Source organism: Scyliorhinus canicula, chromosome 16, assembly GCF_902713615.1.
Source record: "Scyliorhinus canicula chromosome 16, sScyCan1.1, whole genome shotgun sequence".
NCBI lineage: Eukaryota > Metazoa > Chordata > Chondrichthyes > Carcharhiniformes > Scyliorhinidae > Scyliorhinus > Scyliorhinus canicula.
In genome coordinates, this window is record NC_052161.1 from 101,309,179 (window position 1) to 101,333,353 (window position 24,175).

Genomic DNA, 24,175 nt, shown 5'->3' on the forward strand with positions numbered 1-24,175 from the left:
TTTTCCTGAATTTTATTTACCAGGCTGACTGCATCTTTCTTGTTGACTTGAAAAAATCCCAGAAATGTCTCCTTTATTTCTAATTTTCTGTTTTCATCAATATGAACGTAACGCAGAATTTCAGAAACCTGATCTTCATGGGCAATATCTGGAGTTGAATCCAGCATTATGCTAAAATATTTTGCGTCCTTAATTTCGGAAATTATATTTTTCTTGACAGTTTCACCAAGAAGATTGATTATTTCGTTTTGAATTCTGTTGGACAAGTAGGTGACACTTTTTGGTTTCTCTTTCCCTCTCTGCAAGTGTTTTGCTAAGATGTCATCATATTTGGCCAAAAGTCTGATTGTTGCTAGAAAGTTTCCTGTATTTTCACTGACTGTCTCCCCTGGCTCTGATAACCCAGATATTCCTTCTCCTCGATGTCCACGATAGGCCAGATTCTGTTTTGCCAGAAAGGATATAACCTCGACAATCCGTTCAGTTATAGCTTTCCATCTTTTCTTTTCAGCAGACATTTGCTGTTGAAGTTCAGCATCTATCGTAGTTGAATGATGGAGTCGAACTACAAGGTTCAGGTATTCCCTCATGTGAGCTCTATGAGAAGGGCTTTTCCCATGGTCAGGTATTGTTGGATTTAATTTTCTCCAAGTGGAGAAACCGTCTTCCTTTCCAAAGTTTGACACAGACGACAAATGCTCCTTTTAAAACAAAAAGCAAACAAAACAGTAGCATGCTTTCCAATATGAAGAGTATAACAACCATTTTCTCACCACAATTTCTCCGTTTGTGGAAACTTTATCAAACCACTGTTTGGAAAATGATCTCCCATCCTTCTCAGCAAATGGACCACTTTTATTCTGATATCTTTCAGGGCCATGTTGTAATATTGTCATCTTCAAATGATCTGGAATCGGTTTCTTCAAACAGCCAAAATCGCTTCTTTGCAAAAATATGCAAATATCTTCTTTATTTTCTTCACATGGATCATCATCCTGACAACGAGACTGAGGAGAGAGAGTATTATGTTCTGACCGAGCTGAATCCGTATCAGAAAATTCCTTCTCTGCACCCACATCATCTTTTACTTCTCTAGGTTCTCCTACTTCTTCTTTACTTCCTTTTATCCATGCATCTAATGCCCCTCTTTGATGGGACTCTTCTTCGACTCTGGCCCTCTTTTTTTTCCTGTTCTGTGCTCCACTCGGTTGTACACGAAATACTCGTAACATTTCATTTTCTATCTCAAAAACCGTAAGACGCATGAGAAAATGGGAAGAAAATGGTAACAATCGGTCAGTTGCAGACGGATAAACCATATTTCATTTCTTTGTTCCTTCGTATCAAATTATTTCACACTGATTCTCCACTGATAATTTTGTGCAATTTATATCATAGACTTGCAAATTAGTGGTATCTGTATTCGAATATTAGCATGTTAAGGAATAAATGTCTCCTATTCCGAGATTAAATGCCATAGCAGTCCTCTGATCATCCAGGCTTCACTCTTACTACATCCCACGTAAATATTTCATTAAATATCGCCAAAAAACCTATAAAAAACGTAGTTGCACCTGTTCTAGAGCTATTCACTGACCTGAGTAGGTAAAAGAACTAATCTAGATGCACAAAAAGCTGAAGAAAAGACGAGTTATGATTCGAGGAAACGCAGGAACGAGCAGCCACGTCTGCTTGTTGCTTTTTATGGTTGCACCACGTACATCATCCGCATGCGTGTGGGGGGATGGGGAGAAGGACCATTTTCTCTAGACAGAAAGGGTACACCATGTTAAAGGAATAAAGGGCTAACAACTGCCTCTGCAGTGTGGTGAGCCTCCAAAAATTGATTTATCACCGCTGAAATTTTAAAATTACTATCTTATTTCCTTCTCTGGGGCAGCACGGTGGCCTAGTGGTTAGCACAACCGCCTCACGGAACTGAGGTCCCAGGTTCGATCCCGGCTCTGGGTCAATGTCCGTGTGGAGTTTGTACATTCTCCCCGTGTCTGCGTTGGTTTCGCCCCCACAACCCAAAAAATGTGCAGAGTAGGTGGATTGGCCACGCTAAATTGCACCTTAATTGAAAAAAATAATTGGGTAATCTAAATTTTAAAAAAAATTAAAAAAAAAAAAAAAATTAAAAAAAAAAAAATTTTTTTTTTTCCTTCTCTGATTGGATGCCCCCATCCAATGGATGCCCGGGGCCACTGCACCGTCGGCCCCCCCCTCTGCACGCCACTGCTCTGCAGGCAGCACCTTACAAACCCACAACCTCTACATCTGAAAGAACAAGGACAGAAGATACCTGGGAACACCACCACACAGAAGTTCCCCTTCAAGTCACTCACCATCCTGAATTGGAACTATATTGCTACTCCTTTATTGTTGCTGGGTCCAAATCATGGAATTCCCTCCATAACAGCATTACACCTCAGGGACTGCAGCGGTTCAAGAAAGTGGCTCACCACCACCTTCTCAAGGGCAACTACGGATGGGCAATAAATGCTAGCCTAGTCAGCAATGCCCACATCCCGTAAATGAATAGATGAAACTTAAGGAAGATGGTTGTGGTTATTGGAGACCAGGAGATCATTGCAGGAGTCACTCAGGGAAATGTTCTGGGTTCAATCATCTTCATCTGTGTCATCAATGGCTTCCCTTCAGCATAATGTCTGAAGAAATCTTTGCTAATCCTTCCACTGTATTCAGTAGCATTCACAACTTGAGAAACTGAAATAGTCACTGCCCACAGACAGCAAAACCTAGCCAATATTCAGTTTTGGGCTGATTAAGTAGCTAGTGACATTTGCACCAGACAAGGGTGAGGCAACAAGAAAACTGCTAACCATGATATTCATTGGGCAGCACGGTAGCACAGTGGGTAACGCCGTTCCTTCACAGCTCCAGGGTTCCAGGTTCGATTCCCGGCTTGGGTCACTGTCTGTATGGAGTCTGCACAGTCTCCCCGATTCTGCATGGGTTTCCTCCGGGTGCTACGGTTTCCTCCCACAAGTCCTGAAAGATGTGCCGTTAGGTAATTTGTACATTCTGAATTCTCCCTGTGTACCCGAACAGGCACCGGAATGTGGCTAGTAGGGGCTTTTCACAGCAACTTAATTGCAGTGTTAATGTAAGCCTACTTCTGACAATAAAGATTATTATATTATATTATCAATGCTGAATTGCTCACCGTTGACATCCTGGGGGTGGGTTGCCATCGACCAAAAACTTAAATGGACCAGACATATAAATATCATGACAACGAGAGAATGTCAGAACTTGAAATTCTGCAGTGAGGGACTCGCCTCCGGACTCCCCAAAACCTATCCACTACTTAAAAGACAGAGTGAGAAATCTATTTGAATACGATCCAGTTGCCTGGATGAGTGTGGATCCAAAAACACTCAAACAGCACAACACTGTTCAGGACAAAGTAACCCATTTGATCGGTACCTCATCCTCCAATCACCTCCATTCACTCCTTCCACCATCATAAAGAGGCAAAAGTGTGCCTCATCAATAAGATTCACTGCATCAACTCATCAAGTCTTAATTGGCAGCATCTTCCAAAGTGAAGCAGAAGGGAGGCAGACGCATGGGAACACCTCCATCTGCAAGTTCTCCTTTAAATCTTACACAATCCTGGACTTCCGGTGATGGGGATGTGCTGAAGTTGTACATCAGGTGGCGCTCCTCCCGCAAAACTGAAAAATAGGCACCTTTTGATTGAAAAACGCCTGCAAATGATACAAATCATCCCACACCACTAACAAAACGAAGAAAGAAGGAAAGATGCTGAACAACAGCCAGTCTAGAGGACGTGCGGAGACCAGGAGTGGGAAAAGCCTGGACAAACAGCAATCGGCTGAGCCAACCAGCGCACAAGGCAGGGTAACACGGACCTCGCCAGAGTGGGAGGAACCAACCCGCCGTAAGAGAAGCCCCCCCTCACTAGGGGATGGATGGAGGAGGTTCCTCTTAAAAAAGTTGAAGGAACACCGAGAAGAAACAAAATCGGACATACAAGCTGCGAAGGGTGCGGTGCTGAAGCGTTGGCGGCCATGCATGCGGTTCCCACAGATCCGCTGCTAAATGTTGAACCAAAAATACTGGCCAAGATCCTAGCCAAAAGGCTGGAGGACTGCATACTAGAGGTGGTTTGTCAAGGGTAGGCAGCTAACTTCGAACATCATGCGCCTGCTGAACGTGATCATGACCTCATCTGGGGAGAGAACACCTGAGGTCAGCGTCTCCCTGGACGCTGTAAAGGCCTTTGACAGGTACTGGAGCGGTTCAGGCTTGGATCAAGCTTCACTGCCTGGGTGAAACTCCTGTACAATGGTCCCACGGCGAGCGTACGGACAAAGACCACCAACTCCAAGTACTTCCAGCTGCATAGAGGCACAAGGCAGGAGATAACAAGGCTCGTTATCCTCGCTGCTGTTCACCCTAGCGATCGTGCCATTAGCGATCGCACTGAGTGCGGCAAAGAATTGGAAAGGAATCCAGAGAGGAGCAGAGGGCACAGAGTCTTGCTCTATACATGATGACCTGTTCCTCCATATCTCGGACCCGTGAAGTGGCATGGATAGAATCATGGTGCTCTTGAAAGAGTTTGGAACTTTCGCGAGCTACAAACTAAACTTGAGCAAAAACGAGATCTTGGCGGTCGGTGAACCCGCAAGGGGGAGGGGCAGAGCTGGAGGGCTGCCGTTCAAACAGGCCCGGCACAAATTCTGCTCATGACTTCACAGTGATCCACAAGTGGAACCTGACCAGCCTGGTGGAGGAAGTTAAAAAGTACCATAGAGATGGAACACACTCCCACTCTCCCTGGCGGGGAGGATGCAGACGATCAAATTGAACGTACTACCCAGGTTCCTCTTCCTGTTTAGATTCATCCCAATCAACATCCCCAAGGCCTTTTTCAACTCACTGGACAAACTGATTATGGCATTTGTGTGGGTGGGGAGATGGAGAGGGAACGCAAGGATGGCAAAGAGAGTATTGCAAAGAATGAGTTCCATGGGAGGCCCAGTCCTCCCAAACATGCAATATTACCACTGGGCAGCAACTGAAGAGAGTGTAAAGGGGTGGACAAAGGAGCCAGACACTGAATGGGTGCTTTGGAGGAGGGCTCCTGCAGAGGGACCTCCCTCCGGGCCCAACTACGGCGGCACTCCCATCCCCACCTAATAAATATTCAACGAGCCCAGTGGTGGTAACAATACTCCAGTCGTGGTACCAATTGCAAAAGCACTTTGGGCTAACTGAGATGTCCAAAAAAGCCCGCATCAGCAACTACCACAGGTTCACGCCGGCGACTACGGACCTCCTTCAAAAGGTGGAGACATGACGGTGGGTGGCTGGGAGCGCTGACAGTTAGGGGCTTTTATATCAACAACAGGTTAACAACGCTCAAAGAGCTGACAGAAAGATTGCAGCTGACAGGGGGGAAACGAACATAGGTACCTACAACTCAAAAGCTTCCCACGAAGGGAAACAAGACGTACCCACGACCACCACAGCAATCACTGCTAGAAGACCTGCTGGACGCGGACACCTTAGGGAAACAGAACGGTGGTGATATGTACGGGCGACTGCTAAGAAGGGGCAACACCCAACTGGACGAGACAAGGGAGAAGTGGGAGAAAGACATGGGATTTGAAATAGGGTGGGGATTCTGGAGCGAAGCACTGCAAGGGCCAACTCCACCTCCATATGCGTACGGCTAAGTCTAATGCAGATAAAGCGGTACACAGAGCCCACTTAACCAGAACCTGAATGAGCAGGATTTTCCCCGATGTAGGGGACAGATGCGAGCAGTGCCAAGGAGGCTCGGCCAACCATGCCCATGTGCTCTGGTGATGCCCCAGACTTGGCTGGGTTCTGGACAGCCTTCTTTGAGGCATTGTCTAAAGTGGTGGGGATGAGGGTGGAGCCATGGCCGAGAGTGGCAGTCGTCAGGGTATTTGAACAGCCAGATCTCTTCATGGGGAGGGCCAATGCCCTTGACTTTGCCTCCCTGATCGCCTGCTGTAGAATCCTGCTCGGCTGGCGGTCAGCAGCACCACCCAAAGCTGCAGGCTGGCTGTCCAACCTGCCGACCAAATGGAAAAAATTAAATTCGCCATCCGAGGGTCAGAAGAAGGCTTCCACAAAACTTGGGAGCCATTCAATCGGTTGCTCCAAGATCTGTTTGTAGCCAACAGCTAACAAGCCAAAGATTAGGAAGGTGCAGCCACGACACGCAAGGAAGTGGGGAGGTCAGGAGAACAAGGAACTCAACCAATCCCAAGAAAAGAACCAGGAGACATGGGGAGGGGGGCAACAACAACCTGAACCAAAGAGATGGGAAAAACAGTGGGAAGTAGGGCACCACAATCGCCACTGCAAACACCAAGGAAGGAATAAAAGAAGAGGAAGGGGAAACTGTAATGTATCTATGTAAATAGTCAAAACCTATCTATGTGTAAATAGTTCTAGTTTTACTTCTTATATCCTCCTGTTTAACTCCCACTGTTTGTTCATGTTCATATTTGTTTTGTATGCCAAAAACTCAATAAAAACATTCATTAAAAAAATGTCACTGAAGCCTAACTTGGAACTTTGTTACTGTTTGTTCAACGTTACTCCTTTCTTAACATAACTGTGGAATTATCTGTACCAACTGAACTGCAGTGGCTCAAGGCGGCAGCACACCACTACCTAAGGGTAATTAGAGATGTGGAACAAGTGCTAGCCGTGCCAGCAACACATCCCATTCTCATCCACGTTTTCAAATCTCTTCATAGTTTTGTCCATCCCCATCTTTGTAATCTCCTCCAGCCCCACAACCCCTAAAGCTGTTTGTTCTTCTCCAATTCAGGCCTCATCAGCATTCACCATCATAATTGCTCCATTATTAGCTGCACCTTCAACTGACTCAGTCCTTGCTCTGCAATTGGCCCCCTGTACCTTCCCACCTCGCTATTCCCCTTTAAGGCACTAATTTCTACCTCTTTAACCAACCTTTTAATTATCTGAACTAGTATCTCTTTCTGTGGCTCAGTGTTCTGCATTGTTTTATCATTTTCCCGGGAACCGCTTTAGGCCTTTCATTATGCTAAAGGGACTTTATAAGTACAAGGTCTTGTAGCTGAACAAATGAAGAAAAACAGAATGTTAATCATTTATCTGCAGATGGAGTTTAAAGATCCCCAGATTACAATTCAGAGGAAAAGGAGAGGCCCACGTAAGAGTAACTACAGGTGGAATTACAGGTGGTCCATTGACAAATATTTGAGACCATGGGAGGCAATTTCTTCTACCATCAATTGGACAGTCAGTTGGAGGAATAGGTTGTGCCCTTGACATACTCACCTGATTTTCATATGACATGGGGTGAATTCTATGATGGACAGGTGATCTGCTCTCCAAGTTTACTACTTAACATGGAAATTACATCATGCAAATGCATTTTGCAGTGCCATAATGGAGAAAGGCAGATTCTACTTTTCAGCTGCCGATTCTAATTTGGGGAAGATTGCAACAAATATTACTCATCATTGTGCCTTAATTATATTTGCACCGTTAAAGGAAGCTAGAATGAACTCTTAAAGGTCACTCATTGCAAGGTAGATGGAATATAAAAGTAGGGAAGTCTTACTACAACTGTACAGGGCATTAGTGAGACCACGGTGAGTACAGTGCACAGATTTAGCTTCCGTTAAGGAGGGACATAATTGCATTGCAGACTGTTCAGAGAAGGTCCATCAGGTTCTTAAGGTGAAAGGGTCTGCCTTATGAAGAAAAATTGAAAAGGTTGGGCTTATAGTTCTTTGGAGTTTAGAAAAGTGAGAAGTGATCTTATTGAAACAAAAGATTCTGAGGTGGCTTTACAGTGTAGATGCAGAGAGAATTTTTAATTTCTGAAATAATAGAACTCAACATTAATTTATGCTCAAATCTCAAAAATAATTATGTGGTTGAGGTAATGGAGGACATTGCATGGAACAGTACTCACTGTTAAGAAACCAGTAAGGACTAATTAAAAAAAATTTTTTGAAAAATAATTATTTGCTTTTAATGCATTAAATATGTCATACATGACAACGGTTTGGTTCCAAACACCAAGGAGGCTGGAGCAGCGCGAACCGCTCAAGTGCCGTGCTGGCCACCTGTGGGGGCCAGAATAGGTTGTGCCCGGGCCCTGTTCATGCCGCTGTGAAACATGGGCGTTCACGACAGCGCAAACACTTGGCCTCAATATCGGCGAATCGCCCCCAATGTGTCTGTATGTACTATTTCCCAATCTGTGCACCAGTCTCATTTCTGTAGCACAAAAGCAAAACACTAGGTGTGCAGAAAATCTGGATCCTCATTCGTGTGTTGTGTGTAACCTGCATTACTTATGACGAAGGAAGCCGAAGGGGCCGGTATAGCACACTTGGCTAGACAGCTGGTTTTGTGATGCAGAATGAGGCCAGCAGCATGGGTTTCAGTACTGGCTGAGGTTATTCATGAAGGTCTTGCCTGAGGTGCTGCGATTCTTAGGTTAAATCACCACCTCAAAGGGGAAAATGGCCTATGGTCATCTGGGACGATTACGACTTGACCGTTACCGTAACTAGAAAAAAAACAAATTCTCCAACGCCTTTTTCTAAATGACACCTACTTTCAACAACTCACAAAAAGTAGCATTAAAACCACATTAACAACCTCACTTTATACTTTAAACTAAACTTAAAAGTGTTCCTTTCCTCACCAAATTCTGCTCCACACTTGAAAGTGACACATGCTCATAAATTCCATCATGATTGCCAGCCATTTCATGTCTTAATCAAGTGACGATTCTTCAAATATGAGTGGAAACATCATGGCTACAGATGCCCCATCTTTGTCCAAGACCCACAGACACAACAGTGGTCAATAGGTAACAGCAGAGTGTGAACTAGTCATGGAAATGAGCACGGATCATATCTTGAATCTTACTCCTCTGCATGGGTCAAAAGCAAACTAACTGGTATTTATGTACTTGGACACCAGTGATTTCCAATCCAGAAAGTTTAGAATTAATTTATACTGATAAATGAAACTGGGTTGTGCAGTGGCTGGTGCAAGAAAGCAGAGTTGGGCAACTACTTTGAGAAGTTTATGAGGAGAACAGATGGAAAATTGTGGTCATTCTTTATTATTCTTCAAAAAAAATAAGTCACGCTATTTTATACTACTGGATATAACTCTGAAAGCAATGTAAACTGGAACTAAGAAGTTTAAGCAATTTGCTCAGTTTTAATTAAAATATCTTAAAATATAGCAGCCACCTTGTTTGTGATAACTGGGCTTTCGAGATCCAAGTACAAATGAAACATTTTCATATAATGACATTTTCAGATTGATTTGGAATCACCAACTAATTCTAGCAATCAATGTTCATGTTATCTTAATATTACTAGTTGGCAGCTGTTGAACTAACATGCAAATTTAAATGGTTTTAAATCCATTTTTGCACTTGATTGTAGGGAAGCTTGAAAAGAATAAGGGAGGAATATAATGCCTGTGATTTTCATTCAGTAATCAGGAAGAGTGAAGTTAAAGGGAAATGTCACCATTTGTTTGCTTTATTTTCCCCTCTTATTACTTAGCAACACCATTCTGAAACTTTGCATTTTATAACCTAGCTGAAGTTATGGTTTAACTCTTCCTGCAAAGCAATTATATAACATATAAAAATTAAAACAATTACTAACTTGTGTAACCGCTGATTAATTTGTTTAATTGATTGCGCACTTGGCTTCAACACTAACTTTAAATTTAAGGCTTATTTCACAGCAGTAGCTGTGATCATTAAAGAAATACTGAGAAAGTAGACTCAATGTTTTGCCAACCGTTTCTCTAGGCTCCATGTAACACAGCTCACATTAAAAAAGTCTTCACTTGATGTTTGTAAAGGAAACACAAAAAGTTTCCAAGCAATTCCCAAATTAGCATCACTGGCCTAATCAGACAGCTCGCATTTAGTTTTCTGTTCAGGTCAAGAGCAAGGGTTAAAGTTAGGAGGTCAGGCAGCCTGACCTAGACTAATCAAGGTGTTTAAAATGATAATGGTATTCGTTAGGGGAGATAAAGAAACAATTTCCTCTGGCGGAGGAATCCAGAAAAAAGACGGCCACGACCGTGAGAGATCAGGAAGGTCATTTTCCTTAGGGGACTTGTAAATCCCTCTCCTGCAAAAGGCTGTGCAAGCTGTGGCAATTGAACTTTGCAAGACAGAGATCAACAGGTTTTTGTTAGGCACGGGTATCATTTTGATCAAAAACTGGCAAATGGAGTTCACACACAGATTAGCCACGATCTAACTGGCTTGAGAAGAGACTTGAGGGGAGGGGCTGCACAGTCTATTCCTGCCCCTATGGAATCAAGCTAGGGGTCAAAATTGTTTGCATATAGAATTCCAGTGCCTATTCTTCATCAATTGTCAAAAAAAAACTTTAGTACATGGCTTGCTGAGTCCAATAGACTCACCTTGGGTTAATTTCCAGGAGCTGAGAACCCAATAATCTTTGCTCCTTTTGGGACCAGAGAGGAGGCCTCTACTCTAGCTCCTCAGCTCACCATTGACTGCAAACGAAAGCTAATCAATATTTTACGGCTTAATACGGATAAATAAGAATTCATGCATTTTTCTCAACAATTATTTTTAAAAAGAGATAAATTCACACAAACCTGTTTTAGAAACTTTACTGTTTCCTGCATCTTTCCCCTATGAAACAAAATAATTTAAACCATTAGAATCCTTCGTGCATAATTATTTTAAAAAATGAATGCAGTTAGTTAACATAACAGTTTCAGCAATAACAATGAACTGTTAAATGCAAATCCAAAGTAGGTATCCTCGAACAACCGCACATTGAGTACACTGCCTGCCTTAATGTTTGACAGTGTTTCAACAGATCTTTCCATTCCAAAGCCAAAAGGGATTTATTTTTTTTGTGAAATTTCCATGCACCATATTTTAATTTTGTTGGATGGAATTGTTTAAGATGTGGAAAAAACCAGCATTTTATTGCCTACCCTTAGATATCCTACAGCAGTGGTTTGGTAGGCAACTTCAGAGTCTCATAGGCCCGAGTCACATAGCAAGATCATGCAGGTAAACAGGTTTCTTTGCTTTAAGGAAATTAAATTATTAAACCAGGTGGAGCTGTCTTTAAAAAATGACAACCCATAAGCTTCACAGTCATTTTAATTGTCATCAACTTTTTCTTGAGGTTTGCTTCTTTAAAAAATACCAAATTCAAATATTCAATCTTGGTAGAATTTTAACACATTCCCTGAACTACAACTCGCAACCAGCAGCTGAAATGCATCACAATGTATCCGTACTGCATTTCAGGTATTGAACAATTGAAGCCTTCAACTGCTACCTGTTGTGGCCATCTCGTTTGACTTTCTTAACTTGCTGTCATCTTTCACATTCTCCCCGTGTCTGCGTGGGTTTCGCCCCCACAACCCAAAAATGTGCAGAGTAGGTGGATTGGCCACGCTAAATTGCCCCTTAATTGGAAAAAATAATTGGGTAATCTAAATTTTAAAAAAAAAAAATCTTTCACTGAATGTCTGCCTGCAGAGGAAGGGTGGTTGACACTGACATTTAGAAATGTTATTTTCTTTAACTACCAGATAAAAGGAGGCACTATGCTAAAGCATGATTTTGTTTCAGGTGTAAAATGAAGTTAAGATTAATTGCAACCTGTCAGCAAGTGATGTGTACCTAACAATTCCATAACCACATTCCATTCTACAATAAATGCAGCTTTATTCTTTCAAGAATATAGGAAAAAATCCTGACCAACTCACTGCAAATCAGAAAGAGACAAGAAACTTGCAACCTTCTTTAATCAATCATAACTTAATTTTAGCCATTTACATTCTTTTTAAAGTTGCATTTTATACACAAATGTAAGAGACTGCAACCGTTGCATGCAAGAAAGTCAAATTTGTAAATCTATATTTAGTTGGGTTCTTGGTGTACTTCCTGTTCATATCCTATGTCATTGTGGTTGTTAACTGTCACTTACAGCAAGATAGAATTAATTAGCAGAAAGACAATTAAAAGAAAAGCAGACAAATTGAGCGCCTTGCAAACAGAAATTGGAGTGCGAGTGCACTTGGTGTCAAAGTGTGATGCATCCAAACATTACCTCGTGTAATATTCTAGAAATAGAAAGCCAAATATGAAGGAGAATGAAAGTTGGTTGATACACAAAACTTGGGCTGTGAAAGTGAACTTTATTGTAGTTTAAAAAAAATAAATTGAGAGTACCCAATTAATTTTTTCCAATTAAGGGGCAATTTAGCGCGGCCAATCCACCTATCCTGCACATCTTTGGGTTGTAGGGGCGAAACCCCTACAACCCAAAGGTTGTAGAATGTGCAAACTCTACACGGACAGTGACCCAGAGCCGAGATCGAACCTGGGACCTCGGCGCCGTGAGGCAGCAGGGCTAACCCATTGCGCCACCGTGCTGCCCTGACTTTATTGTAGTTTAGGTTCAAGGAATAGATGGATTTGGGGCGGGATTCTCCGACCCTTCGCCAGGTCGGAGAATCGCCCGGGGCCGGCGCCAAGTCCCGTATTTTCCGCCCCCGAGATTCGGCAGGGGCGGGAATAGTGCCGCGCCGGTTGGCGGCCCCCCCGCAGCGATTGTCTGGCCCGCGATGGGCGGGAGTCCCGCCACTGACTAACCTCTCCCGCCGGCGTGGATTAAACCACCTCTCTTACCGGCGGGATTGGCGGCGCCAGGGTCCGGGGGGCGATCTGTCCCTGGGGGGGGGGGCACGGTGGCCAGGCCCGCGATCGGGGCCCACCGATCAGCAGGAGGGCCTGTGTCGTGGGGGGCACTCTTTTTCTTCCGCCTCCGCCATGGCCTTCACCATGGCGGAGGCCCCCTCCCCTGCGCCGATATGACGTCAGCAGCCGCTGACACTCCGGCGCATGCGCGGACTTACGCCGGCCGGCCATGTCCTTTCCGCCCCGGTTGGCGTGGTGCCAAAGGCCGTTCACGCCAGCCGGCGGAGTGGGAACCATTCCGGCGCGGGCCTCGCCCCTCAATGTGAGGGCTTGACCCCTAAAGGTGCAGAGAATTCCGCACCTTTGGGGCGGCCTGATGCCGGAGTGGTTCACGCCACTCCAACACGCCAGGACCTCTCGGCCGGGTAGGGGAGAATCCCGGCCTTGAAGTCTGAAGGAGGAAATAAAAATGCTGGGTTTAATAAGAAAGGCAAAGGACTGACGGGCTCAAGATGTGGATGCTGTCCAGGAAGCTGGAAAGAGAAAAAAAACACAGAAGTCAATTCTTTCTTTATGAAATCTATTTAAAAAATATTCAATCTATTTATTTTTCAAGCAGCAACTGCATTTACTTGCAACTCTCAGCTGGTGCTGATATGAGGACCAGATGTTTACAGGTTGTGGCCAGGAGATTCCTGACCTTAACATTACTCAGCCCTATGAAACTACTTTCAAGCTAAATCCAGTATACTACTTGTATATTTAACATAGTTCATGTAGGGACAACATGATGTTCTTTAGTCACCAACCGATATTTTAGGATCAGAAGGACCATCAATGCACAGAATGACAGTTTCCCAGTGTGCAACATCTATCTTGTCCAGAAAAGGTATTTTCTCTGCAGGAAATTACACCCCTATTTCGGTGACACCATAATTAATGGCAGGAGGATGTGGTTTCAATAGTAACCGGTATCTGACTGCTGTAGAAAGATTTGCTCAGCCCACATTAAATTCTACACAAGTTCCCCTTTGTTGGCTTCAACACTTGAAAAGAAAAGAAAGCATCAAAAGGAAAAAAGATATATTGGTTTAACAGCTAAATTGACACAAGGATTTCTCGACTTCAATGGTAGATTGGCCGACTAAATCATTCCATTAGGATGGACATATCATTATCTCTAACCTTAATTAACGTTTTACTTTGTAGAATGTCTGGTTGTAGCTACCAAGGCAGTCAGTGCCTAATGGAGGCATAGTGCCTCGAAAAGTACTGGTTCATTTTCTAAAAATAAGAATCTTCATTAGTGTCACAAGTAGACTTATATTAACACTGCAATGAAGTTACTGTGAAAATCCCCTAGTCGTCACTCCGGTGTCTGTTCCGGTACACTGAGGGAGAATTCAGAATGTCCAATTCACCTAACAAGCACTTCTTTCGGGACTTGTGGGAGAAAACAGGAGCACCCGGAGTTTACCCATGCAGACACAAGGAGAACGTGCAGACTCCGCACAGACAGTGAGGGGCTTGTGGGAGGAAACCGGAGCACCCGGAGGAAACCCATGCAGACACGGGGAGAACGTGTAGACTCCGCACAGACAGTGACCCAAGCCGGGAATCGAACCCGGGTCCCTTGCGATGTGAAGCAACAGTGCTAGCCACTGTGCACCATGCCGCCCATTTTCCAGAGTGTGTCATATTAACTCATGGGATGTCTAAAGGATTGGATTGGATTTGTTTATTGTCACGTGTACCGAGGTACAGTGAAAAGTATTTTTCTGCGAGCAGCTCAACAGATCATTAAGTACATGGGAAGAAAAGGGAATAAAACAAAATACATAACAGGGCAACACAAGATATACAATGTAACTACATAAGCACCTGCATCGGATGAAGTGTAGTGTTAATGAGGTCAGTCAATAAGAGGGTCATTTAGGAGTCTGGTGACAGTGGGGAAGAAGCTGTTTTTGAGTCTGTTTGTGCGTGTTCTCAGACTTCTGTATCTCCTGCCCGATGGAAGAAGTTGGAAGAGTGACTAAGATGGAGTCAATGGATGGGAGGCAGGTTCGTGTGATGGACTGGGTGGTATTCACGAATCTCCGAAGTTTTTTGCGGTCCTGGGCCGAGCAGTTGCCATACTAGGCTGTGATGCAGCCTGATAGGATGCTTTCTATGGTGCTTCTGTAAAAGTTGGTAAGGGTTAATGTGGACATGCCGAATTTCCTTAGTTTCCTGAGGAAGTATAGGCACTGTTGTGCTTTCTTGGTGATAGCGTCGACGCGAGTGGACCAGGACAGATTTTTGGAGATGTGCACCCCTAGGAATTTGAAACTGCTAACCATCTCCACTTCGGCCCCGTTGATGCTGACAGGGGTGTGTACAGTACTTTGCTTCCTGAAGTCAATGACCAGCTCTTTAGTTTTGCCGGCATTGAGGGAGAGATTGTTGTCATTACACCACTCCACTAGGTTCTTTATCTCCCTCCTGTATTCTGACTTGTCGTTATTCGAGATCCGGCCCACTATGGTCGTATCATCAGCAAACTTGCAGATGGAGTTGGAACCAAGTTTTGTACAGGGAGTAGAGTAGGGGGCTAAGTTTGCAGCCTTGCAGGACCCCGGTATTGAGGACTATTGTGGAGCAGGTGTTGGTGTTCATTCTTACTGATTGTGGTCTGTTGGTCACAATGTAGAATGGTCCAAGCAACTGCCCTTAAAGGAGCTACTGGAAGCGAGTCCTAAAAACATCGGAAGCATGTTATTTCAATGCAACAATTTAAGAGCACTTCATTCACTTGCCCCAGATCCACCTGTCCCTTCTTTCATCAAGTCTTTCTGACTCAGCTGCAGGAGAGAGCTGAATTTCTTGACTCAATAGCGGTCAGGTCTAAAACACTTCCATTTTAATGAAGTTTGGGTTAAATGGGCACCCATCCAACTGATTGTGCATACTATGTCTGAAACAAAAATCAACTCCATCATGCTGACAGACACCTCACCAATTTAGAATGGTGCCGGGGTATGGCAAAAGAAATCCAGTGGATCCTATGCAGAACTGAGGTATTCAAATAAAGGAGGGGGAAAGTGCTCAAGTGGGTTGCCCTAAAACCGAGTTCCATTTTATAGGCTTACTCCAAGATGATCAAGAAGATCCATGAAGGAGGGACAGAAGAGAATGATGCCAAGGACAAGAAGTTTTAATTTGGGAGGAGACACACTGGGCTCTTCCATTAAAGAGAAATATTGAGAGGAGATCAAAAGAAGTGTTCAAAATTAGGAGGGGTTTTGTTGGCTGGTGCCCATGGGAATTATAGTGACAGTACTTGATGCTGTATGGTGCAAATACAGTAGAATTGTTTCACAGTATAATTCCCAATGTAATGGAGGAAGGAGAAAATAGCAATGTGAGCAGCACCATCCCTAGAAGAGGAAGGACAGAATGATTTTTCACTTAAGCCGATTTCCCATTCTGTAAAACCTTTCAAACGTATGATTTCTACTATTTGGCCATTCCATAGTCCCTCGTGAAATTGATGAGTGGCTGGACACATGAACAATGAGGAAACTATGCCCGACATGGTCATAGTAGGTGATGATCTGCTAGCTGAAGAAACTATAAAGGATGGCTTTTTAAAAAAATTAATAAGAATCTGATTTGATCAGAAAAGAATTGTCCAAGACCTTTCTTCTCCTTCCACTTCACAAAGTTCTGACCTCGCCATTCAAAAAAAAAAATCTACAGCTACATCATTCTGTAGGCTTTTTACCTACGTTTGCTTATCAATACCAAATATTAATTCACTTTTACTGTTGGAACACTAAAAGCATCTCATGGTCTGTTACATCTTGATGTGATTGGATGCTTAAACACGTGTGAAAATTTGCTCCTCTCCTTCTGCTCATGAAATTTAATGCTGCTTCTGCTGCATTTTACATAAGCTTACAAATAAATACAACGGTATCAGTTCAGTTACATCAGGGAATTCCTGACTTGCACACATGTATTAATTTCTTCCCAGTCCCACAAGAAGAAACATTTGCCTAACATGAATAAAATTTTAAGTTAGTAAAGGAAAAGGCAAAAATCACAAGCTAACATTATTACATTTGGCAAGGCCGACTTTGAAGGGATAGGGCAAAAATTGACCAGATTTGACTGGGCTGTCGTTTTATGTACAGTAGCTATGTCTGACCACACTAGTCACCCTGAGCTAGATCAATGCTCCTGCTCTCGTCTCAGTCTAATCACTCAGAGGGAGAGAGCTGCTTGCGTCTGGCTTTTATACCCGCCAATACTGCCCTTTAGTGATCTTCCGATTTTCCATTAACCCCTTATGTACATGCCCATACAAAGATCACTACAGGTTGAACTGCTAACTGTTATCATAGGGAGGTGTTCAAAGTGGTATTTAGTCAATATCTTCCTAAAACAGGCTTTACATATATAATTAAGTAACACTGATCAACCAAAGAAGTGAAACATCCGATAAACAAACATGCGGTATCTAAAACTAGAGTACCCTGGACAACTGAGGCTATTGAGGAGAAAAGGAGGAAGAAAAGAAGGCATACGATACATGGCGGAATAATAATAGCAATAGAAATCAGGAAGAGTAACTCAAATGCAGGAGAGAGGTGAATGCTGTAATAAGCAAAGCAGAGAGGATGCATGTGGAAAGGATAGCAGGCTGCACTAAAACAAATGATAAAATATACTTCAAAAATAATACTAAAAGATGAGTGAAGGATACTATGGGACCCATAAGAGACAAGCAGCGCAAGCTGCTCTCTGAAGCAGAGGGCATGGCAGGGGTACTAAATGAGTACTTTGCTTCTGGTGAAAATGTGGGTGTTGAGCAACTGAGCAGTACAGCAATGAAGAGGTGCTAAAAAGGCTGGCAGCACTTCAGGTAGAGAAGCCGCCAGGTCCAGTTGGATTGAATCTTAGATTGCTGAAGGTAGTAACAGAGCAAATTGCGGAGCCGTTGACAGAACTTTTCCAGGACTCTCTGAACACAGGATGAGTCCCGGGGAGGACCTGGACGATTGAAAATGAGACGGCATTGTTTAAGAAGGGGGCAAAGGATAACTCAGGAAACTACAGATCTGTCACCTTGATATCAATAGTGGGAAAACGGATGGGAGGCCATATTACGGGATAAGATAAATACACACCAAGAAAAATAAGTTAATATTAGACAGTAAATATGACTTTGTCAAGGGTGACTTCCGGTTGCGGCTATGCCTGGGTAGGTTGCACGTTCAGCAGCTCCCACCGTGAATGGACTTTTGGGCCCTTTTAAGGAGCCCCACTTGGGCCCTTTTAAGGAGCGGCACTTGGACGACGATTCCCAGTGTGTGAGGACAGCAGTTAGGTTCCCCCAGCACTGTATGGATTGGACCAGGAACGGCACGGTCAAAAAAGTGGCATTAGAGAAGAGAGGAGAACAGGCGTGAAAAAGCAAGATGGCGGAGGCCAGGCAGCGTGGGCTCAGTGGTCGCGGGAGCAGCAAGGGTTTCTGAGAAGCTGCTTTGCGGAATTGAAGGCGGAGATGTTGGCCCCTATGAAGGCGTCGATCGAAAGGCTGGTAGAGACCCAGAGGATGCAGGGGACAGCGATTAAAGAGGTGCAGCAGAAGGCCTCTGATAACGAGGACGAGATCCTGGGCCTGACAGTGAAAGTGGAGGCGCACGAGGCGCTAAAAAAAATGGCAGGAGAAATTGGAGGATCTGGAGAACAGGTCGAGGAGGAAGAATTTGCGGATTCTGGGTCTCCCTGAAGGGGTGGAGGGGTCGGATGCTGGGGCATATGTGGCTACGATGCTGAGTACGCTGATGGGCGAGGCCCTTGGAGCTGGATGAGGCGCACAGAGTCCTGGCGAGGAGACAGAGGGCAAATGAGCCGCCGAGGGCGGTGGTGGTGAGGTTTCACCGACAGGGAGTGTGTCTTGAGATGGGCGAAGAAGGAGCGGAGCAGCAGGTGGGAGAATGCTGTAATACGCATCTACTAGGATTGGAGTGCAGAGCTGGACAAGAAGAGGGCAGGATTCAATCGGGCCAAGGCGGTTCTCCATGAAAAGGGGTTGAAGTTCAGGCTGTTGCAGCCAACGCGACTGTGGGTCACATAACAGGACCGACACCACTATTTTGATACGCCGGAGGAGGCGTGGACATTTATCAAAAATGAGAAGCTGGACTCAAATTAGTCGTCTGTAGCATGCTTTGGGGGGATGCTGGGGAGTGGGAGGGGACGATATTTGTTTTTTCTATATGTGTGCTGGTTTGGGAGGGGTTGTTCCTCACGTTCCATGGAGGAGGGGGGGGGGGAGAAAAGAGAGTGGGCCGGAGACCCTGGGCCGAGGCTGCAGGAGAAAGGAGCTGCGCCATAGAGGGCGGGGTCGGCCCCGACAGGGAGCGCGGGTTTTCCTTTCCCACGGAAAGGGAGGGGGAGGGGCCTGACACAGAGAGGGATTGGGGGGGGGGAGGAAAGACTTGGATCACCCCGCTTTGGTGGGGGGAGGTCCCATGAGCCGAGAGAGATATAGGGATGATTTATCTTTGGTTACAATGACCCTGGGACAGCATATTGCCAGAGACAGCAAATTAAGAGACCGTCATCAGGGCCAACATCCAATTATGGACGCAAGAATTATCAGTACAACCAGAGGACCAGAAGCGCAACAGCAACCAGTGAAGCTGCAGCTCCATGGGAGGGTGGCTCAGAGATGGGGTTCCCTCAAAGATAGGTTAGTAGGATTAGGGAAAGTTGAAGCCAGACAGGCAGGCAGACTCTACTGTGCCTAGGTAACTTCAAAATATTAAAAGCGAGATGGACAGGTTTTCATCGACCAACAGTATTATGGGTTATCCAGACCAAGGTGGATAAATGGAGTCTCAATCTAACCGAATGGTGGAACAGGTTTTAGTACCTAAATGACCTTTCTATGAAGAGCAAAGGTTTTAGAATAGATTAGTGAACTGTACAACATCTGAAGCATGTCAAAATGAAGGGGCGAGATTCTCCGCAAATGCGGAGAATCGTAAAGGCTGCCGTGGGACAGGCCGTGACCCACGGCAGCCTTCACGCCCAATTCCGGGGCCGATTCTCCCCCCTGGGCGGGGCTAGGTGCGCGGCCTTGACGATGGTCGTCAAGGCCGCACGTCAAGCGTCACGCCGGCTGACGCGGCCGATGACGTCACTGCGCATGCGCAGGTTGGACAACGCCAACCCGCGCATGTGCAGTTGGTGTCTTTTCCCTCAGCCGCCCTGCAAGACGTGGCGGCTTGATCTTGCGGGGCGGCGGAGGGAAAAGAGTACGTCCGTTACGGACGCACGGCCCCCTTGGCACGGCAGTGGTACTGCCGTGCCAATCGGGCCCCCAGATGCCCCAAACGGGCATCTGGTGCCCGATTCACGACGGCAGCGAGCAGGTGCGTTTGCTGCCGTGTTGAAACGGGCGCGAAGGCCCGGTCGCTCGGCCCTGGAGAATCACGGCTCGCCGTAAAAAAACGGGCGTGGGTCGGGCGTGGGGGGATAGCGGGAGGGCATGAAAAATGTCGAGGCCCTCCCGCTATTCTCCCACCCGGCGTGAGGGGCGGAGAATCGCGCGCCCAAGATTTTTCTCTACTTTGTTTTAACGCATTGGACATTTGTGACATCAGGGGAATAGAATCATTGAGACTTAAGAGTGCAGAACATTATGTCTGTGCAGGCATTTTCAGAAATGGAATTAGGCGCACCCCACCCCCCATAACTCTGCAAATTTGCGAATTCAGTTTGGTACATGAACGGTCTCCCGCTTGCAGATTAATTTTGGAGACAGGCAAAGTTGCATTTGAGAATAATTTGCATTTGAGAATAATTTGCATTTGAGAACAACAAAGAGGTTGCTTACAATTACTTTTTTTTCACTACTATACTATTACATATTGCACCTTGTTAAGTCAGGTTTATACACCTTTTCAGCCTGGACCTCTGCCTGTATTTCTCTCAGAGCCGCCAGTTGTTCCTGCAGGGCCCGGATTTCCTCTTTCTTCCGCCTCTCTGCCTCTTCTGCAGCTGCCTTTTTGTAAGCCTGGCAGAAACATGCAACCGAGTAAATAATTTATTAAAAAGCTTAATCTTTGATATTAATTTTTCATATGGCTTTGAAGAGCCTAATTTAAAAAAAAAACTTTAATGCAACATCACTTTTGCTTTTTTTAACCAAAGTGAGGCATTTAAAATTAACTTTGTCACTCCATTTGCACTATTTATGATTTGCTTCCAACAAATTATGAGCATTTCCTTTGAGTTTCAGAGTTCAAAGTTTATTTCACTGAAGTCAGTGGGGCAAAATGTTTCCATTTCACAGCTAAATAACAAAAATAAAATGCACACAAGCACATAAAATCAGGTTTGTTTTTATGAAAAATTATCCATAAAAGTAAGCTACCTTGAAAGTTAGATATTTCCCGTGTAATGAAATTTTTCTAACTAGTTTGCGAGTGGATAAATGAAACATCAGTGCGAGGAAGTATAGCACCACCACAGTAAAACTTACTCGCTGCTCGGCTTCTGTTGGCCTCCCATCTATTTTCGCAAACCCATCAAAGAGTGATTTGTATAGCACATTCCTGCGTGTATTTGCGTCATCGGGTGGAAGGTAGTGCAAAATGGCACCCCTGTGTTGTCGATACATATCAAGGACAATCCGTACAGCTGTATCTCGGATCTCAGATGCAGTATGTTCCAAAGCTCCTGCTGCAAACTTATAAAAAAAAATTTTAAATTGAGCATTGATTTCGCCAATTTTGCAAAAGTATATAGATAAATATACACAAGTATCACATTTAACACAACACAAAAGCCCCAAAGTAAAAGTTTGAAAAAAAAGATATCACTTTCAGTTACCTCTTTTAGGTCAGTTAACACCTCATGAACTGGGCAGCTAATGAGCTATAGCTGCCTAAAGGAAGCTCTGTCAGTGAGCCAATGCCTTGTTAAAAAACAGGCTGCTGGAACAAGCATAAATGAAGACCAAGATGATTCAAACTGATGCTACTTATCTTCCTGTACAATCAACCTGACCTTGAGTCAGGGCCAAATCTGGGACAGCAAGGTGCAGAGGAACAACAAATGGGAATGCCAATACAAATGAAGATTACCACTTAATTTTATAGTCCGGAAACAAGTTATCAAAACGTTTTACAATTCCATTAAGCGATTGGCAAAAATCATTTGGACAGAATTATTCAAAATGTAGCAACAATCGATGACGATGCTCAGGAAAGAAAGGGATGGCAAGAAAGGAAAAGTGGTGACAATATCGATTGAGGGGAATATTAGTGCTGGAGAGAGAGGGCATCTCAGAGGGCTCAATGCCTGTATGGAATTGGTTAGAACAAGAAACAATGAAAAAAGAGAACAAAGAACAAAGGAGGTACCATTACACAACAGGCTTGGTTTGATTGCAAACTTCCACCCTTTATCAGCCACATTGGTGTGAAGATGGCTCAAAGACAAAGAGATTACCCTTCACTTCACCTTAAGAGCCATTTACGGTCACCAGACAATGGACAGGCAGAGTTTGGATTCTCATTGGGTGAATGGCAGATTTCAGGAAATACTCAAGATCAGCACAAAAAACATTATAAAATGGACAAACCCCATAACCATTCTCCTGAACATTACTGCGGATATGTACCCTACCTACCACACTGAAAACTGCTTTTATCTAAGGTATAAAACTTCAACATTTACTGGCTTTGCAACATTCATTGATGATAGCAGTGAAACCCCATATATACCAGCAGCTGTAATTCCATGCCGCAGTTTCCCAGTCAACTAAACAGCCATTTGCCTTGAATAATAGGACCAAGACAAAACTACTTACAATATGTTAGCCTCTTTGATGTTATAAACATTTAAAGTCCAATGCTGCATACCATTCTTGCTTATCGGCAACTGTTTAATCCAGGTCTTGTGACGAGCTTTAGTAAAAAATAATGGTCACCTGTGATATTGACAGGACAAGACAGACTTGAGACCCGACTCTGCAGCCAATGCCCCTTTGTACCATTGATCCACTGTAAGGATTAACACAGTAATTTGTTTTAAAAGGAAATTAGATTGTTGTTGCTAATGAGGAAAGTGAGCAGGATCGTGGGATTTAACTAAGCAGTTTACATGGAGTAAATAAGCATTGACCCGATGGGGTGATTTACCATTCATTGCTATAAACATTATAGAATCTGGATCTTGCAATTGGACCAGAAATTCCATCCCAGAGTAGGGGCGCGATTCTCCGCAACGGTGGAGAATCAGGAAGGCTGCCGTGGAAGAGGCAGACCCCCCCCCCCCCCCCCCCCCCCACAAATCGGGGCTAGGAGTGGGGCCCTGGGCGTCACGGCCTTGATGACCGTCGTCAAGGCCGCGCCCCAAGCATGACACCGGCTGACGCGCCTAATGTCAGCCGCGCATGCGCAGGTTGGACAGCGCCAACCCGCACATGCGCGATTGCTGTCTTTTCCCTCAGCCGCCCCGCAAGACGTGGCTGTTTGATCTTGCAGGGCGGCAGAGTGAAAATAGTGCGTCCAGTTTGGATGCCCTCATTGGCACGGCCGTGGTATTGCCATGCCAATCGGGCACCTAGAAGCCCCTAACGGGCTTCTGGCGCCCGTTTCACGACGGTGGCGACCAGGTGTGGTTGCCGCCATCGTGAAAAGGTCGTAAACGGCCGGCCACTCGTCCCATTGGCCTCGGAGAATCGCCGTCGGGAGGCCCTCCCGCTATTCTCCCAAGCGTCGTGGGGAGCGGAGAATTCCGCCCTAGGAGTTTAGGGCCGGAGTGAGTTTGCAAACAGCATATTGCATGTAAAGAACAGCTGCAATTTTTCAGGTGCATCTGGAACAGGAAACCCAAGGCCATACCCAACCAGCCTTTCCTTTCCCACTTACTTAAAAATAATCTTTCTCGTCACAAGTAGGCTTACATTAACACTGCAATTAAGTTACTGTGAAAAGACCCATGTTGCCACATTCGGTGCCTGCTCGGGTACATGGAGGAAGAATTCAGAATGTCCAAATGACCTAACAGCACATCAGCAAACAAACATAATCTTCACTGTACCGTTTTGCTTATATTAATTGCAACAAACTAAATGGCAACATAAATGGGAACCAATATTTGTAACACAAACAATTAAATGCATTCTTGAAATACAGCAAGTCCCGTGTCCTTGTGTTCTCGCTTCCTCCACCGCAATTTAAAAATGTGTAAGCAGAAGTGTGCGCAGTACAACACAGCTGAGAATCCAGAATCAATAGAGCTCAACAAATTTATGCTCCCACCTTGCATGCCACTTTGAACAAAATGGAAGTTAGAAAAGAAATAGCATGCACTGAAATCAGTAGGACAGTT

The 24,175-nt window shown here is 44.6% G+C and overlaps 1 protein-coding gene across 1 annotated transcript in view; it reads right to left on the reverse strand.

Annotated features, from left to right (window-relative positions):
* The window catches only part of cep104 (centrosomal protein 104), a 243,452-nt gene that overhangs the window by 108,123 nt on the left and 111,154 nt on the right, over positions 1-24,175 (reverse strand). Inside the window, 3 exon segments of the mRNA XM_038821410.1 lie at positions 10,708-10,744; positions 20,733-20,849; positions 21,318-21,524. Of these exon segments, the coding sequence (XP_038677338.1) occupies positions 10,708-10,744; positions 20,733-20,849; positions 21,318-21,524 (361 nt within the window).